General features: G+C 38.6%; 2 protein-coding genes across 8 annotated transcripts in view; one reads left to right on the forward strand and one right to left on the reverse strand.

Annotated features, from left to right (window-relative positions):
• LOC127654206 (phospholipid phosphatase-related protein type 5-like) overlaps positions 1 to 18,863 on the reverse strand; it is a 64,774-nt gene extending 45,911 nt beyond the window's left edge. For 4 of the 5 annotated variants that reach the window (XM_052141291.1, XM_052141286.1, XM_052141289.1 and 1 more), the window contains exons 1-2: positions 11,463 to 11,606; positions 2,415 to 2,523 (exon numbers count right to left, since the gene is read on the reverse strand). In XM_052141291.1, the coding sequence (XP_051997251.1) occupies positions 2,415 to 2,492 (78 nt within the window). In that variant the 5' untranslated portion in view covers positions 2,493 to 2,523; positions 11,463 to 11,606. Of the gene's footprint in view, positions 1 to 2,414; positions 2,524 to 11,462; positions 11,607 to 18,741 lie in introns of those variants that run through there. The other variant, XM_052141287.1, reaches the window with a different exon arrangement.
• LOC127654205 (paralemmin-1-like) overlaps positions 18,831 to 19,412 on the forward strand; it is a 76,271-nt gene continuing 75,689 nt past the window's right edge. Inside the window, exon 1 of one of the 3 annotated variants that reach the window (XM_052141285.1) lies at positions 18,831 to 19,201. The gene's annotated coding sequence lies outside the window, so the exon portion shown is untranslated. The remainder of the gene's footprint in view (positions 19,202 to 19,412) is intronic. The other 2 variants (XM_052141284.1, XM_052141283.1) reach the window with 2 other exon arrangements.

Below are 19,412 nucleotides of genomic sequence, written 5' to 3' on the forward strand. Positions count from 1 at the left end.
TCAAAATCACTTTGATCAAATTTTTTCCACATTCTGAAGTTTGATGTAAACATTAACTGAAGCTCCTGACCCATATCTGAATGACTTTATGCACTGCTACCACACGATTGGCTGACTAGATAATCATATGGATGATTGTTGGTGCCAGATGGGCTGATAAGAATATTTCTGTAACTGCTGATCTCCTGGGATATTCATGCACAACAGTGCCTAGAATTTACTCAGAATGATAAAAAAAAAAAAAAAAAACATCCAGTGAGGGGCAGTTCTGTGGATGGAAATGTCTTGTTGATGAGAGAGGTCAACATAGAATGGTCAGATTGGTTCGAACTGACAAAGTCTACGGTAACTCAGATAACCACTCTGTACAATAGTGGTGAGAAGAATAGCATCTTATAATGCTATTCTGAGATGTAGATTGGCACTGTTTTGGAAGCACGAGGGGGACCTACACAATATTAGGCAGGTGGTCTTAATGTTGTGGCTGATCAGTGTATATTAGACTGTTGCAAACATATTAGCTGAAATCTTTGCTGCTTCTGCTCTGGGCCTCGGGTGACTGAGGCAATCAGGCACTGTGTGCACTAACGTTGCTCATTAGCAGGATTAATTAAGAGCACTTTTGAGGGTCTTTGCTGTACTCGGAGTCAATGAGTACTCAGAAATAAAGGGTGGAAGATCAGAGATGAGAAAAGAGGTCACACAACAGTGGCAAACATACAGTATTAATCATGGATATCATATCAAAGTATAACAGTATTGTTCAGGTTTATTGTAGGTTCAGTAACTCTTGCAACATTGCCAGGTATATAGATTGTATGTCTATTTATTAGATCTGCCATCCCATACCACATTTATTGAAAAAGGCAGTGCATTTCTAGAGAGCAGTCTTTGAGTCTCATAAAACCGCATTACTCTCCTATTTCCTTCAGGCAAACATCAAACATTTTTACCACAGACATAAAAATCTGAGTAAACAACTCCTTCCATTAAAGGAAAAATTCACCAACAAATAAATATTCAGTCACTGTTTATTAACACTCATGTTGTTCCAAAATCGGATGCTGTTGTTTCTTCAGTGGAACACAAAAGGAGATATTTTGTCAAATTTTCAAACAGTTCTTTTCCATACCAAAAACAATTAATAGTGATCATAACTGTCCATATGAACTACTTTTTCTTTTTGTCCTTTTGGGAGATTGACACCTATGGTCATACAGTATGAACAGTCCTTTCATAGAAGTTAAAATGTATCTTTTTGTGTTCTCCAGAAAAAAAATAACAGCATACATGTGTAAAGACATGAGGTGAGTAAATTAGTTTTTTTTTCCATAACAGAATTTTCATTTTTGGGTAAACTATCCCTTCAATAACTACAAGCATGGGTTCTCCCATTGTGACTTTACTGATATGTTTATATAGACAATACCAACTTAGTGACTATAGTGGTGCTTGTAAGACTAACCCTTCAAAGACTTAAAGGGTTAGTTGACCCAAAAATGAAAATTCTCTCATGATTTACATCCCTTAAAGCCATCCCAGATGTGTATGACTTTCCTTCTTCAGCAGAACTGAAATGAAGAGGATATTTTATAAGCCCATTTAAGCTCAGTTTGTCCAAACAATGCAAGTAAATGGGTGTGCTGGCTGTTTGATGGTCAAAAAGGCATATTTAGGCAGCATACAAGGAATCCAAATGACTCCAGTCAATCAATTAATGTCTTCTGAAGCAAATTGATAGATTTGTGTAAGGAACAAATCGATAATTCAAATATTTTTAACTTTAAATCATTACTTCCGGCCAGCGTTGGATTGCTGTTTGAACTGACCTAACTCTTGCATGACATTCTTTCCTCTGTTGTAAACAAAGCGCATGCTTCTGACTTCTTGCGTGAACACGCCATTGCGCTTGTGTCACGTGACATTAACTTGATACGTCGACTTCTGGCAGGAAGCGATTTTTAAAAGATAATAAAGCTTAAATTAACTATTTATTTTTACACCAACGTATCGATTCGGTTGGTGTATCGATTCGGTTGGTGGACTGGAGTCGTGTAGATGACTTTTATGCTGCCTAAATATGCCATTTAGACCGTGAAACAGCCAGCAGCCTGATGGCACCCATTCACATGCATCGTATGGACAAACACAGCTGAAATGGGCTTGTAAAAATCTTCATTAATTTCTGCTGAAGAAGTAAAGTCATACACATCTGGCTAAAAGGTAAGTAAATCATGAGAGAACTTTGATTTTTGGGTGAACTAACCCTTCAAAGTAATATTTAAATTCACTTGAGCTCCACTAGAGGGCAGATCATGAAGGTGTTGACAGACAGACACATTGAGCATGAAAGAAGGGTACACAACAGCTAAAGAGAAGAGAAGTAGACAAGCGTTGATTAGTCTACAACTCACCTCTACAAACAGGAAACATGGCACTATATATGTGCTCCTCTTAACTCCCCCCATCCCGACAATTCTCCTTCTGTCCATCTCGCTGTCTGCAGTATATCAGTGAGTCACCCTGAAAAAAACAAAACACAAAGGGATCGGGTATTTAAAATAGGCATATCCTGGAAATTTTGCAAGGCAGCAAAAGAATAGATTTAGGCATAGTTTTAATAAAGCTTATAGGCAAGAAAGACAAGATAAAGCAAAGTACATACCAAACAAATAGATGTAAGAAAGACCAATTGTAGTTCAGTCAGCAGATATTACCATGATGACCCCTTTGTTGGTTACATTTTAAATTCTGAACATTTTATAACTGTAAATCAATGGGAGACTTTTAAAAAAGCTTACAAAAATTATGAAAGTGCCAACAAAACAAAGATTGAATGGACTCTGTATGTCAAGAGTGCAGCGTTCATTCTGAATTAATTGCAGAAGTGAACTTAGGGTTAAGGTTTAGAACAAACCCTAACCAGGGGCCAACAGAGGAAGAAGAAAAAGGGAGAAAGAAGGATGAAAAGTGGGGGGATCAAAAGTGAGAAAGTAGGAATAGAGAACAGTTGCTATATGTGGTGAGGTAGCAAGTAGAAGAGGAAAAGGGTGGGGAGGAACTGTTTCCGCTGACCCATTAGGTCCTTATCCGGGGGTGCAGAGGTGCGGCAAGCAGTAATGCCCAGCAGGTTGGTTTAGACATTTACCTGTGAATCTGAGTATATACATATTTAGAAAGTTCTTAGGATAAAATATAAGAAGTCCATAAGAATTTACCGAAGAAAAAAGATAAGGAATATTCCTAAGAAGTATTTCAAACAGAAAAGTATGAAAGTCCAAGAAGTCCATGAAAGTTCAAGTCAAACTTAAGCGACAGCATTTGTTGATTACCTCAAAAAAACAATATTTTTTTTTAAATGGGGCCAATTTTTGGAGGGTATAAAAGGCAGAAATGTAAAGCTTATAAATGTTTAAAAACACTTACTTTAATTCTTCTGTTAAAACTAGTGAATTATTTCAGCTGTAAAGTTGTGTACAGTATGGTATGGTATTCAGCCTTTTTTGACCGAAATAAATTTTCCTTGTTTAATGAAAATGGTTTCCTTTATCTGAGCTGTACAAGACTTGTTGACGTTTCCTCCATTTGCCATCTGAGCATACATTTTTTTATTGATTTATTTTTAAGAAAAAAATTGGGCTTGATTCGATGTCAAAGTGGGCGTAAAGACTCTAAAACATCCTCAGTGCAAAACATACACACCCACTCACACAAAACACACGTACACACACACAAAAATTAACCGGTTAGACTCAGTCCCAGTTAGTCCCAATGCTAAACACACATACTCAGAAATGAAGGGGTGAGACAATAACACACTCAAAATGCACAACACACACACACACACACACAGATACACATGTTGGTGCAGCTATCCTTATTATGATTCTCCATAGATATAATGATGTTTATACTGTACGAACTATAGATTATATCCCCTAAACCTAACCCTCACAAAACAAACACACACACACACACACACACACACATTTAAAAGAAAATGACCATAGAAAGTTTGAAATTTTATACTCCTCTTGAATTTCCAGAATTTTGCAGTTCATTTCTGTTTCTTGATGTTAACTTTCTTGACATATTTATGCATTTACTTTGAGTTATTACATTTTTATGTTTGAAATAAATTATTGGTAGAAAAATGCTTATTCTGTGTCTTTCTCTGTGTCTCTTTGTAACACCATGGTCAGGTTTGATTGCAAACATAATGACATTCACTGCAAAACACTTCAAATCAAATGTATAATAATAAACTTTGACAAATAATAGTTTGTTAATGTCTAAATATACATCCACATTTTTTAAATCTTAAAATATAAAGTTAGGTTACAACAAGCATCAGTCTGCACAGTAGGTGGCTACAAACATTTACTGGCATGAAATGGTTTTCAAGACATGTTATTTAGATTTTGTTTACCAGATGGCAGAAATCTGCCACCAATTTGTCACATTCTCATATTTTCTTAATGTTTCAAATTATAGAAGTGTGGGTTCTGAATTAGTTTTCAAAAATATGCTTATTTGTTTAAGCAAATGAATGGTAACATTTTGAAATTTACATTTAAATAAGATTAAAAAAAAGCATAAAATCCCAAAAGAAATGCAGAATCTGAATGTTTTTACTTCAGGGAAGAAATTTTTTTATCATTATCATAAAAAAAAAAGGGTTAACATCTAAGACCACGAACCACAAATACCAAAGGGAGGTATTTTTCAATACCATACTAGAATGTTTACATGAATGTTTTGTGAATCCGGCCCCAGAATATTCGAGGAATATCAGTATCAAGATTGAGCATCATATCAAGATTGAGCATGCAGACCACATTTCGTTATGTAATACACGCTCGCATATTATATCTTTTTTTTAAATCACATATACATTTTGAACCCTTGCATGATTATAAACCACATGATAAATTTACATAGGGTTCTAGATGCAATTACATGTTTTGTGGTATTACAGCACATTAAATGGACAGATTAATGCAGTTATACCATAAGCAGTAACACTTTGGCATGAGATGATCCATATATCTATAATGCATTGATAATAATCCCCCCACATCACCAACTTTGTACTGTTTCTTAAAATCCAGTCTAGCAGTGCAGCATCAGGAACAATACCAGCACAGCGACTGCTCATTCCATTTTCAGCAGGGACTCTGTGAAACAAAAAAACGAATTCCCACTGTGCAGAACACATGATGAGTTACAGGATGAGAAGCTGAGGTAGGAATTAGAATCGTATTCCATCAATTTGCACAGAGAGAAAGAAAGAACATGTGCCTTAAGAGAGCAGACAATTCTCTCTATATTCTCTCTAAGTTTGATGTTAGATCACAAACATACACTCACACACGTTGCCCTTGAATACGCAGCTAAAAAGACCAACAATATGAATATAAGCTCTCTTCTGGGACCCTAATACTCATGGGGTGTTTTACCTTATCTCTACCATTGTTATATAAAGAGGGAAAGAGTGAGGAAAAAGACAGATTAATAAAACATGAGGTTTAGCTTGTGTCTTAGCGATATGTTCCTCAGGCCCTAAAGCAAACACTACAACACCAACATCTTGTAGCTGTCACCATCTGAACAGAGCCATTAAAAATCATCTTCTAAAAATGCTGAGGCTCAGATCGAAAAGGGAAGAAAGTGATTTTATGCACCAATTGAGATGCGCTTAACTTATAATTGGTATGTAACTTAACCAAATTAAAGTGAAGCACAAGACATTTTCTGTACTTTAAATCATGAAAGAAGAGAACTTCAGGGCACAAATAAAGTACTTATTACAAATAGGAAGCTCCCAACTATTTTTCATTCCCAGGGAATGCTAGCTTTTGAAAACCTTCCTTGAACAGATCTTTTTAAGATTCCTTTCCGGTTGACTTTTGTTTCCATGCTGGACTTGGCTGATTTACGCTAGTTTGGGGCTGGTTTAGCCTGGTAGGGACCCTGTATAGTCATGCTGCATATCAGCTAAAAGTTGTTGGTGAACCAGTGGTGTTTTGCCATATAATATATCAAACCTGGTGGCATTTTTGCAACAAAAAAATAAATAAAAATAAATAAAAGGCTTGGACTATATAGGTTCACGTGGACTACTTTTATGGTAATTTTGTTTCTGTATTTTTTTATGGCGATTGACAAGGTCATTATGAACTGTCATTGTATGGACAGAATCTAAAGAAAGTTTCTTAAATATTCTCATCTGGAGGGCAACGGTGCCTGTGCACTTTTTCAAACACCTTGGTTCCGGAAGTATTTTTATCATTCATTCTTCCACAGGGATTTCTTAAAACCCTTTGTAAAAGAGTTCTAAGCCATGAACCAAAACAACCAGCTCTGAGGTGCATCAGAACATTACAAACTTTGATTTGAAGCAAAGAAAGTATTTGAAAATTGGACAAAGAGACAAAGGTACAAGACTGTGTACTTACTGTTTTTCAAGAGGGAATGAACAACAATCCCAGGAATCATTGCAAATGATTTAATTAAATAAAAAAGTTGGAAAAATATAACTATTCATTTTGAAGTTGATTACTAGTCTACAAGCAATATATTTAAAATTGTAAGCAAAATATTCAGATATACGCAAATATATAAGTAGTTTGAGAGTGTAGACCTACTAGACATACCTGATTGCGTCATTTACAGCATGAAAGTGGGCGGTGGCAGCAGAGCTTGGTTGGCAGGTTTGGTTGGCTGCGATTCTCTAATTGGTGGATCTTTTCTCTTCAGGATCATGGGTAATGTAGTTCTTGGAATTCTGCTATTTAACATGATTTTTAACACGACTGATGACTTTAACAGAAGCCATCGATTAACAACCTCTGAGCTCACATTAGGTTTGTCTTAAGGTCAATTCGCCTTAATTAATTTTTTCTTTCGGAACCAGACTGTTGCACTCTCTTCTGGAAGAAAGTGAGGTAGAAACACCAGCTCACCAGCATTACTGGTACCAGTATCCAAAACACATAACATACTGTAATGGTCACCAGCTATACTCATCAGCAAGGTTTTTAAGGAAATAGAATGTTTCTATTACGAATTTGCTCTCACTAAAATCACAAACAATGAACCATACAATAACATAAGGGCAACAATTTGTTCATGCTGGACAAACTATAGCAGTACAATATCAAACACTAAACCAAACAGCAATTTTCAAATACTTCAGTCATGTTCTCCAGTGTAAAGATCTGTTTTTAGTTTCAAAGCTTTCTTCTGAAGTGACAGTGGCACTAACGCATTATAGTTTTTGTTCTAAGGACCAGCTGCCTCTGGATAAGCTTTTGTGCCTAAAAGCATGATGTGGTGGGGTGATGTACTGACTTTACAGTGGAATCTCTTGAAAGTGAACCATGTAAACATCAGTTCTTACATGAGGGTTTAGTGATGCAGTGCTTTCATTTAAAAACACCCAGACAGGCTGCTGATATGCATCATAAAATTTCACCAAACTGAAAAATGGACCGCTACATTTAGAGCAAACACACAACGCAGGAAAAATGAGCATCCTGTAGGTGTACTTTTGCAAGCATTCTATCTTAAAAGGGCAGACTATTGCACCTCTCATGACACATCTATCCTCTGAACTCTTTAAAATATACAATCTATTAGCAACAGAGAGAGAAGACAAATTTAGGTCACTGGTAAAGATAGGCTACTGAAGGAGAGCACAAGGGACAGGAGGGACCACAGGAACAAGATAGAAAAGAAGTCTCCACTAGCACCATAGTGCACATCAAAACCATTGTATTTGCAATCTCTTGATCACTTGCTAATTTGGTTTTAAAACATGACTTTGAATAATAATTTAACAATAATAATGAGAATATTAAAATAATTAGATCTGTTGTTCAGAGAAGTTCAGGTTGTAAAGAGGGCTTTATGTGACATAACACTGTTACACATGATTCCAGATTGTTCTTCACCCGGTAATGTTTCTATGCTTGATAAACGGTAAGCTAATGTTTTGTCCTTTCTGCTGTGATTGGTGGCCATGTACATGTGCACTGTTACTCTTACGAATGTTGCCTACAATGCTTAAATATAATACAGCGTACAGCAACAAATTAACACATTTTAAAGAGAGTGAGCGATTTCGGGTTCAGGCTTAAAATTTGACAGTATCCGTCATGTCACACGGTCTCGGGTGCGGGCCAGTTTGGGATTTAACTTAAGTCCCATGCAGACCTCCTTTACTCACCATCATATCAACATAAGACTTGCTTTTTTCCATGAAAAAACAAATCCCAAAACACTGTAACATAGTCAATACGACTTGTGCACTATATTCCAATTCTTTTGAAGGAATATGAGCCACTTTAGGTGATGAATAGACTGAACAGATCTAAAGTTGATAAACTCCCAATAGCAGCACCCAATTCAAATATGGCAACTGAGCGCAGGGTGTGTATGGTCATGAGACGCACAAGAACCAGTGAGGACTGATGTTCCTGACGTCCAACCACCACTGTAGCAGGGACCGTTTAGCAGAGGCGGGTCACTTCTATTCAAATGAATGGGAGAAACTGGAATGCCCAACAGTCAATGTACGCAGAAAAGGAAGTCCCACCTTACAGGTAAAAGAGCCAATCACCTTTTGGATACAGATATCGCCTGTCAATCAACTCAATAACGTGCATGCGCTTTAGTTAGACAAGCTGGGAAAATTGCGTTTTAGCATAATCTGAGGTAAAGAAGCACAATTTATGATGTTGTCAGATTTAACTGCTGATTTGAAATATGTTCTTTGGTTGTAATCTTGGCCAACCATGTTGGAGATTTGTCTTTTCCCATTCACGTAGATAGGAGCTGCACTTGTATGCCACATGTTTACATAAAAATAGCTGCCCAGTCTGCCCAAAAGCATTCCAAAGATGGACTGACTTGCTAAAAATACTTTGGCTGTTGATTTAGGTAGTGTTGTATGTTCATCAATGATTTGATTTGAAAGAGAAAAAATAAATAAAGTGATTATATTTCTTCAAAATAATTGGTATATAGTGCATGATTACTTTCAAATGTTTTTTTTTTTGTTGTTGTCCTTTTCAGAGCTTAAAAGCCCAAAGTCACTATAATTACAGTATATGGCGAAAAGCATGTGAAGATGCTTTTACATTTTTTCACTTCTGTGTTCCATGGTAGAAAATAACTCAACAGAGGTTTGGAGCAACATTAGGATGAGCAAACAATCACAGAATTTACATTTTTGGGTGAACTTTCCCTTTAACCCTGGGTTAATGGTGCAGTAAGAGCTTTTCGCCATTTTACTGACTACCGCCCCTCTCTCCAAAATCCTGCCTTCCATAGACATGTCAGCAAACTTGAATGTGAAAAACAGACAGGCAGAGTGCCACTCAGTGTCTAGAGCTGTCACAGAGACAGGTGTGATATCTCAGGACACTGATTTCAGTGATATATGTGCTGTTAAAATGTAATAGTTGTTTAGCAACAGACAACCAATCATAAAGTTGCCTCATTACATTTTCATGCACTTACTCAATTCACAGAAACTTTCACATGCTGTGTTTAGTTTCAAAGGAAACAGTTAAAAATGTCAAACAGTAACAGCAAACCGTCCTCAGCATTTTCCTTCTATTATTGTCTTTAATGTATGACATTAACACAGATGGACAAGCAGGTATTAAAACAAAGTTGCTTGCTTGGCATGTGCTGTACTTATCCAGTTAATGTTGTTAACATTACAAATATGCAAATAAGAATATAAACCTATGTTTTATAAATGTACAGTGTGAAATCTCAAAACTTGACTGCCCAGCATTACTATTCAAGAATAAAATATGAACAGTGTGAATCCCGGGTAACCAATTCCATATTTGAAAAGCCCAATAATAGCACAGATACAGATATTACATGTGCCTGTCAGGTATTGAAATGATCAATACAGTGTGCTTTGTTAACCAAATGGCCTAACTGGTATTTCAACCAGTATTTGAATGTCTGGAACAGTGTATGACATGAATGATCTTTATCAGATAACTTATATTATAACTTAATTTATTGCTATCGTTCAGCTGTTGTGGTTTGAACATCAGCAGAGGACTCAAAGATTAGAGAAAATCCAGTAAGATCTAAACCAACAGAATTAATGTTATGACAGTGCTCAGATGTTCCATGCTCGAAGGGCACTCACAGAAACAGGGGCACATGGGTCTATGCACATCCCGTCAGCCACAGTGCAAAAAACCACAATGCCAGATGCTGACTGGCTGCTTTATCCTCAAAGACCCATCTTCTGCATGGCAGCCAAGACACGTCCACACTCAGAGTCCATTACTTTGAAATCACATAGTCTTCTCTAGCCAGACTATTGACTTGCGGCATAAAATCTGGTCCACACTGCTGCATATTCTCGCCAGGAACCGCCTACTTAGGCACCATTTACACCTAGTATTAAGAAGTGTTTTGAGTGTTCCATTTGAAATGGAAACAACGTGAAAGACAGGTGTAAACTAGTCCAAAATGTTTTTAAATTTGTCCACTTCAACCACATTCGAAGGTGGTCAAATTTAGTTGAAATTGCATTTGACCATAATGGGCTTGTTGTGTAAAAGCTCATTTGTTCGAATGCGTTCTGTACCATGGCTGGATCTAAGGGGGTCATTGCCCCTGTAGACTTTCCTTCACTTGTACACAAGGCTGTGCACGTGATTATTTGTGCTGAGGAAATTGCCAGAATAATAAGTACAGATTCTTTCACAGACATTTCAGAAAAAAAGTGTAATACAGTTTTGCTTGTAAATATCTAATTAGGCTGCATCCATAATAACATATTTCTGCAGCACTATTCTATGCCATTTTTAGTTTAAGTAGTGAGCAGTGTGTTCACACTGAAAAATGCAAGGAGAAGTGTACTAACAATTCTTGGGGGACTTTCAGGTTATACTATCCTTATGGGTACCTTTGGTCCCCACAATGTAGACAAAACCTGACACACACACACACACACACACACACACACACACACACACACACACACACACATAGTCCAAACACATCCACAGATTTTGCAAGCCTCATTCACAAATTATTTTCTCACCTAACCTAGCCTGTGTGTCCTGGGCACCCACAACTGAAATACATACTTTCACCACTAAACACACACACACACAATCATAGTGTATCATTGCCTCCTGTGTCAGTTTGTGCACAAATCTCTTCTTTATATCACTTTTGTTGAGAAGAAAATTAAAAAGTATCTGTGATGGGGCCACTGCACTAGGAATCCCCAGTGTGGGTCAGAGCCCTGAGCACACTTTCTCCCCGTAGCCGCCTTGATCTAGTGTCACCTCTGTTGCCTTCACAATCAAAAGCACTGAATCCATTACAGCCGGCTTATTGAGTCGCCTGAATCTCTGCCCACAGAACACATGCATCCATTACAAACACAACAGCGAGCTAGAGAGAGTGCTTACCTCTATTAGTTGTAGCAGTATTGAAAGTGAAGGCGCTAAATTCCAGCCATTTCGGTTGGACGTGAGCACAAGTGGTTTGGAAGTGTGTATCAATGAAACAGCAGACACCTCTTTAACTCAGCTCTCTGCATGCTGTCTCTTCAGCAGAAGCATACTGCCACACATCTCGCTCTCTATCCTTCTCTCACGGCATCTCTCTCTCTACACACACACATAGCTAGTGGCTTCAGCGCCATCCCTCTCTACATTTAGAGATTTGCAGTGAACAAGCTGCCTGGACTGATGTACCAGCATTCAAGAGCAAAAATCAAGCTTATTCATTTAGTGCCTATGATAGTGAGTGTTGGAGAAAAGAGATGAAGAGGAAGAGAGCGAAATAAAGACGGAATGGAAAAGCTTGTAGAGGAGAAACTGTGAGGAGAGACCCTGCTGACAAATCACCTATGACCAGCATACATTTCCATGGTTTAGCTGGTTGACCTGCAAAGGACCTACATCTGCTAATCCTCAATGAGCGAATTCGCTGATGAAGCTGGTTGACCGGAAAGGTCTTTCTGGATGACCAAGGAAGTCTTGCTAGTAACTTCACAGAAGTTAAAGGAACAGTTCACTCAAAAATACAAATTCTTTATTTACTCACCCTCATGGTGCTGTAAAACTTGTATGCGCTTGATTCTCTTATATTCTTTTGATTTACAGCTCTTTCTAATACAGCAACATTTCATAGTGACTCCAGCTGTCAATTTCCTAAAAAAATCAAACAAACATAAAATAACCATGTGGCACAGGGGGCGTGGTCATCGATCGGTCTGCAGGAGAGGGAGAGCAGTAAGGCTCGTCACCTGGGTTGTGAGTACTCTAACACCTGTCTCTAATTATAGTGATGGCGGAGGGAGACCTGAAAGCAAGACAGCCCCGAACTGAGAGAGTGTTTTGTTATTTAGTGCTTTGATTTGCCTGCAAGTTTTTTTTAATGTTTTGACGGTTACCGTCAATTGTGTACAAGAGCCACTAATTTAAAAGACTGATCTTGAACCTGTTTTGTTGTCTCCTGACTCCTCCTTTGCCCACAAACTCAGAACGTATCAGAATGGTGCTGAAAACTGGCTTTGGAGGATAACGCTGTTATGGAGTCTACACCGCTGGACAAAGTTATTAAGTCCCTCACTCGCATCCAGCAAGAACAACTCCAAGCCCTCATGGAGGTATGCCTGGAGCTAGAACAATGGTTCCAAGCCCTACACCAGGCACAAGTGGAGGACCGGCAGGTGTTCCGGAGACTGATCGTCAGAGAAGGGGCTGATGCTGTGACTCCCACAGACCCCACCGCACAACAACTCCCCACCGCTAGATTCTTTGATTACCAACACATGAGAAACGTCATCCAGTAACGGGTTGGTCGGAGCCCATTTGCAGAGTCACCAGCACTTTATATCACTGAGATTCAGGAGGCACATCCACCCGTTCGCCTTTGCACAACAGCTCCGAGATGCCTGCCGGAAATGGTTGCTGGCTGAAGAAACACTTGGCGCCATGGACATTGTAGATCTGGTGGTACTGGAGTAGTTTGTCTCCCAACTTCCCAGAGGAATGTCCGAGTAGGTTCAGTGCCACTGTCCGGCATCTCGGATTCATGGATGCAAGGCGAGGAGTGTGCAAGGAGACATTCATAAGTATCCAGTGATTACCATTGAGATACGATTCAGGGGTATAAGGCATAGAGTCGAGGACGTGGTTGATTCCCACCTCAACCATCCACTAATTCTGGGAACCAATTAGCCTAGTTTTAAAAATGTATTGAGGGTAATATGTGTGTGGATGGGTCCTGCAAAGTGGTGTTGTGTGACGTCCGATGCTATGGCTGAAGAGGTGGTGCTAGGGCTGTCAACGTCTGCTCTGCATCATGATGATGTAGATGAGAGAATTCACATACTCAGGGATTTCCCTAGAGCTGTCACATGACGAGACCCTCACGCACGCTTTTGACCAAGTGAAAGTAACTGATGGTCAACAGCTCCAGCCTAATGTTGCACTCACATATCCATACTTTTCTATTATTAAAGAGCGGTTGTATCGAGTGACACAGGACACTCAGCCCAAAGAGAATACAACTCAGCTATTAGTACCAAAGAGCTGTCGGAAAACACTCTTCCAGGCGGCTCACTATAACCCAATGGCTGTTCACTTATGTCAAGAAAACACTTTGAACATATAATAGCCCATTTCTTTTGGACGGGCATTCACGGCAATGTACGCAAATGGTATGCGCTATTGCGCCCTCTGCCATTGATCGAGGTCCCCATCAAGAGATGAGGCATGGACCTCATCGGGCCATTAGAGCGCACACCATGTGGGCATCACTTTGTATTATTTCTGGTGGGCTATGCAACGCAATATCCAGAAACAGTGCCTCTACGCAACATCTCAGCACATAGTGTAGCGGAGGAACTCTTCAAAATTATCTCCCGAGTGGGGATTCCAAAGGAAATCCTCACTGACCAAGGCACAACGTCATGTGTACCACGCAAACTGTATGAATTATAAGGCATTAAATCGATTTGCACCAGTGTTTATCACCCAAAACGGATGGGTTGGTCGAATGATTTAATAAGAACTTGAAAAACATGATTCGTAAGTTTGTACAAGTAGATGCTAATAATTGGCATAAGTGGCTCGAACCCCTGTTGTTTGAAGTTTGAGAGGTCATGCAATCCTCCACAAGGTTTTCCCCATTTGAGCTACTGTATGGGCGTTGGCCGCACAGTGTGCTTGATGTCATGGGAAGCTTGGGAGGATGGACCTTCAAATAGCAAAAACATGGGAAGCTTGGGAGGAAGGACCTTCAAATAGCAAAAACCAAATTCAATACGCTTTTGGCCTTAGAGCAAAACTCCACACTTTGGGGCAGGTAACACAGGAGAATTTGCTCCAAACACAAGAATGTCAATGCTGACTCTATGGCAGAGGTGCTCAACTATGCAAATTTGCAGAGGGAGAATTTACATGCTCCTGACTTCTCTTTCCCCTTTATTCTGCAGACTGATGCATCTGACAGGTGTCTGGGGGCGGTGCTCTAGACTGAGGTTGGAGGAGAGGAACAGTCAGTGCTGTTTATTAGTCGCAAGCTCTTCTTCAGGGAGAAAAAGTACAGTACCATCGAGAAGAAATGCCTTGCGATTAAGTGAGCTGTTCTTACCCTCTGCTACTACCTGCTGGGGCAGGCCTTCACCCTCTGTTCCGATCACGCTCCTCTGCAAAGGCAACACTGCAAGATGGATTCTAATGCACGGATCACCAATTGGTATCTGGCTCTTCAGCCCTTTAAATTCAAGGTGGTCCACAGACTGGGGACGCAGATGGTTGTGGCTGACTTTCTCTCCAGAAAGGGGGGGGAGTAGGTGGTCCGTGGGAGAGGGAGAGTGGTAAGGCTTATCACCTGGGCTGTGAGTACTCTAACAATTGTCTCTAATTATAGTGATAGTGGAGGGAACCTGAAAAGGCATGCCAGAGTTACAGTGTGGGAGAGAGAGCGACCAGAAAGCCCAACAGCCCCGAACTGAGAGTGTGTTTTGTTATTTAGTGCTTTGATTTACCTGCGAGTTTTTTTTATGTTTCGAACGTTACCATCAATTGTGTATCAGAGCCACTAATTAAAAAGACTGACCTTGAACCTGTTTTGTTGTTTCCTGACTCCTCCTTTACCCACAAACTCAGAACGTATCACAAACTATAAAATAGTAAATTTTTACACATGCACTATGTTGCAAGCCTTTTGAGACAAAATTTTGTTATACACAGAAAATCTTGCAATCCACTGCAGCTCTTCAATCTCACTCACTATCCCACATATTCAAACTGGCACTTTGTGTTTACAAACAATGTGAGATTGAACAAAGTTTTGGACTAAATTACTTCAAACCTGTCGTGATGCATTGAAATGCCATTTGTGAATCTGAGCGCTAATCGCAATTGAGATGTTAGAGCTTTAGTGGAGGGGAAAATTATCAGTGAATGACAGCTGAAGTATGACTTCAGAGACTTGGAATATAGCCCTTATTCATGCTCGCACCATCTTTGATTTTTGACGGGAATGACAACAAGGCTGTGAGGGATAGATGTCCAGTCTCTTCAATGGGCTATACTGCAGTTTAACGTGTATTTGGACAGTTTTGCTGACAAAACAAAACAAAATATTTGTTTCCAAGAAAATTCGGCAGTCAAGAAACACCAGACAACACGAGCTGTGGAAAATCAGATTGGATCTAGGAACTTTATACAGCTTTATAAAAATCAAAGATGGCGCTACAGTGAAAAGGTCAATAGCGACAAATAAATATATATATAAAGGGGGGCTTTGTGGGGGCCATGACATCTGTTGCAGGGCTCCATGTTCTTCTATTCTAATATTTTCAATTTGCACAAGTAATGTTTGGGAGTCTAACATTTCTATTTCCTATTGACACGCTAAAGCTGAAGATATAAATAACCATCTTAAGACAAATGCTTTTGTGAAACATCTTATGTGTGTGTGTATATACATAAGATGTTTCTCTCTCATATATATATATATATATATATATATATATATATATATATATATATATAGAGAGAGAGAGAGAGAGAGAGAGAGAGAGAGAGAGAGAGAGATCAACCTAGATCAAGCTAATATTGCTGCCTGACATTGTTAAAAAATATCACAAGGTCTACATGTAGGGTGGGAGGTGAATTTGCAGTTCCCATGGAAACTCAGGCACCATGCCTCAGGAGAGAAATGATCCTGTGCACTCTTAACATTTTCGAATCCCTTGGATGATCTATGCGAAAGATTGCAAATGTTCTGGGTCAACTGCAGCCAAGCTAAACAAAACAAAGAGTAAATTTAGCCATGCAATACAGTTTCGTTTAAATCTGAACTAAAATAAGAATTATCAAAGTTTGTCTACAGACTTACCTAAACTATACAAAAGCAAAGCATTTGGTCATAGCCATGCCACAACCTCAAAAAAATCTGATGTGATTCATGCAATTTCCTCATTGCTTCCATAGTGTTTCAGTTTAAGACCAGAAACGTACTTTAGGCAAGTACGTGTGCATGTGTATGCATACTATGCAGATGCGAGCACTTGGCCAACACATTGCCAATGTGCGGTCTGGCTGAACATGCATAAAGTGCATTATTATGTTACTGCTGCTATAATTATATTGACTTTAACTTGCGTGATTAGCAATGTTCGCTTAACTGTTCCTCTGCCATTATAGCAGTTGAACTGAGAAATAAAACTGACCAGTTCACACTACTGCCCAAAATAGCGCCCTTGAGAATGCAATGCGTACCTGCGATATGAATTGCGGTCATCCGCACATGGGGGCTGCCATGTTAGAAACACATGACCAGCTGAATACAACTAGATTAATTTCAGTAACCTTCCTGTTATTTGACACTTTCATTTATTGATTAAAGTAATACATTTTCTGACTTTGAAAACAACATTTCTACAATGACATCTAAAACTGAAAACTATTGATTTTAAATGATGCTACATTCAAGCCACTAAGTGTCAGTGTAAGTCCAAGATGACACAAAGATAAAAGTTACTGAGTGCACCAAAAAAAGGTGATAGTAGGGCATAGGTTAAAGCTATGGGCTGGATAGATCACAACCTTAGGCAAACGTGAATTGTGAACTGGAAGGTTACTGAGTGATGAATTATCATCTCTAATGTGCTTGAGAAAGGTACTTAAAGGGACGGTTCACCCAAACCCATCACCATTTAATCACCCTCATGCCATCCCCGATGTGTATGACTTTATTTCTTCTGCTAAACACAAATTATTTTAGAAGAATATCTCAGCTCTGTTGGTCCTCACAATGCAAGAGAATGGTACTACCCATTTGCATTGGGCATGGAGATTTTGAAATAAAATTAATCCATTCAACTCCAGTGGTTAAATCCATGTCTTCAGAAGTAATATGATAAGTGTGGGTGAGAACCTGTCAATATTTAAGTCCTTTTTTAAAAACAATAACAAACCTTTATAATAAAATAAACATAATATTCTAAATCAGGCAATCCATTTTAAACCTCAAAACTAATGCTTGGAGTTCCAGAAAACATTATTGTATCGTTCTTCATTTTCTACAAGCTTTTCTTTCTTTCAGGCCCCTGTTTTCATCCTTTAGTTTTGAAAGCAGCCACATTTAATTGTCCTGCAACTTTAACCATTTTGTGGTGATTTCCCTCCTTCCATTCAATCTTTATCAGATGATAAACATGGCAAAAACAAGGGAAACTGAATCGATGACAGGAGGCTGAATGCATGCAACTCTTGCCATGCTGTGGAACAGTCACAGTCCTTACACATACCTTACAAGTTTCACCATGTCTTGGATCCCTCTATAGGACTCCTCCAGAGCATTGCAGCAGAGATCCAAAGTAGGTCGCAGTGAGCCTGCACACCCAGATTTATTTATGCAATGTGGACAGTGGCCAAATCAATTTTATGGAAATGGCAGTGGATTTTTGGACAGGCATGGATCATTTATATATATATATATAAAGAACAAAACAGAAAGAAAAAAAAAAAAACTGGTGCAGACCCGAATATGAAATATAGAGTGGGTAAAAAGTCTAAAACTGCAAAAACATTTAAAACTGCAAAATAATATTGGATAATAGGATATTAAATAATTGAAATCAATGAAATGCCACAATAAGATCTTTTGAAACACTATATATTTTTGACACAGACCGCGTTAACTCCTTTGTATTTTGAAGCACACTAGATGATCTTTGGAATGTTCTTAAATCATACCAAATCCTAGGAAATTATTAAATTAATACTTTTTGTTGTTTTTATTTCAGTTCGATTTTTCACTCAAATTGTCATGTAGATAATATGAATTCATAAAAAAAATTATATAAATTAATTTGAAAATTCAGATTAATATAAACTTATTTGAAATGCTCTTACAAAGGTCTTCCCTCTTGTGGTATTGCTGTATAATGTTTACAGTAGAACATGGGCAGGTATATGTCTTCATGTGGTTGATTTTAAAATAACAAAAGTTCACTCTTGAACATCAAAGGTCCATTCTTTAGCTGATGATGCACCGATAATTTAAATGGGTCAGAAGTTGCTTTAACTGCACAAAACATGAGCAGTTAATTTCTTTAATGCCAAAAAAGTCAACGAAAAAAAAAAGAAAGAAAGAAAGAAAGAAAGAAAGAAAGAAAGAAAGAAAGAAAAAAGTATATTTTATTAAAAAAAAAAAGTATACCTCTTGCCAGGAGTGGGTTGGCCTCATAAACAGGAACTGCGAGTCAGGTAACCAGAACCCTCTCGACTAAAGTCTCTTCATTCGATGTGCATGACATCCGTCAGGTGGGAGAGGCACAAAGTTTCAGTGGATGTTTGAACCTAATTTTTTTTAAACTTTAGGTCACAGCGGCGTTTTATGTATTTTGGCACCCGTTATGAACGAACCGGTTTACAAAGTTGAGTTGAAACCATACAAATTATGAGAAGCTCCTGGCGAACTTTCTCAGGTGTTTCGTTCTTACAACAGACGCGTTAACGTTTATCGACTTCACGCATTCGGCGTTGATGTTACAGCGTAACCCTGCGCGGCAAACTAGTGTTTAAATATTAACCGCCAGTTCCGCTTTCAGCTTTTTCTCCCGTATACTTTTTATACCTGTTGGGAAGGAAATACGTATCAACGGGCCACGCTGTATCAGGTAAGGATGTTTGAAAACTATTGTGGTTGTTGCGTTACATGTTTCACGGCCGTACAGAATTCAACAGGTGGCTATTTTTTCATAGTTCTGACGACAATTTGCCTCGCACGTTTTTAGAAATAATCGCACGTAACTTTTCAATGCATTGAAGTTACACTTGCTTAAACATAACTAAAAATGTCACTTTGGCATAGAGGTAGTTTTCACTCTT

This window comes from Xyrauchen texanus, chromosome 13, assembly GCF_025860055.1.
Source record: "Xyrauchen texanus isolate HMW12.3.18 chromosome 13, RBS_HiC_50CHRs, whole genome shotgun sequence".
In the NCBI taxonomy this organism is placed as follows: domain Eukaryota; kingdom Metazoa; phylum Chordata; class Actinopteri; order Cypriniformes; family Catostomidae; genus Xyrauchen; species Xyrauchen texanus.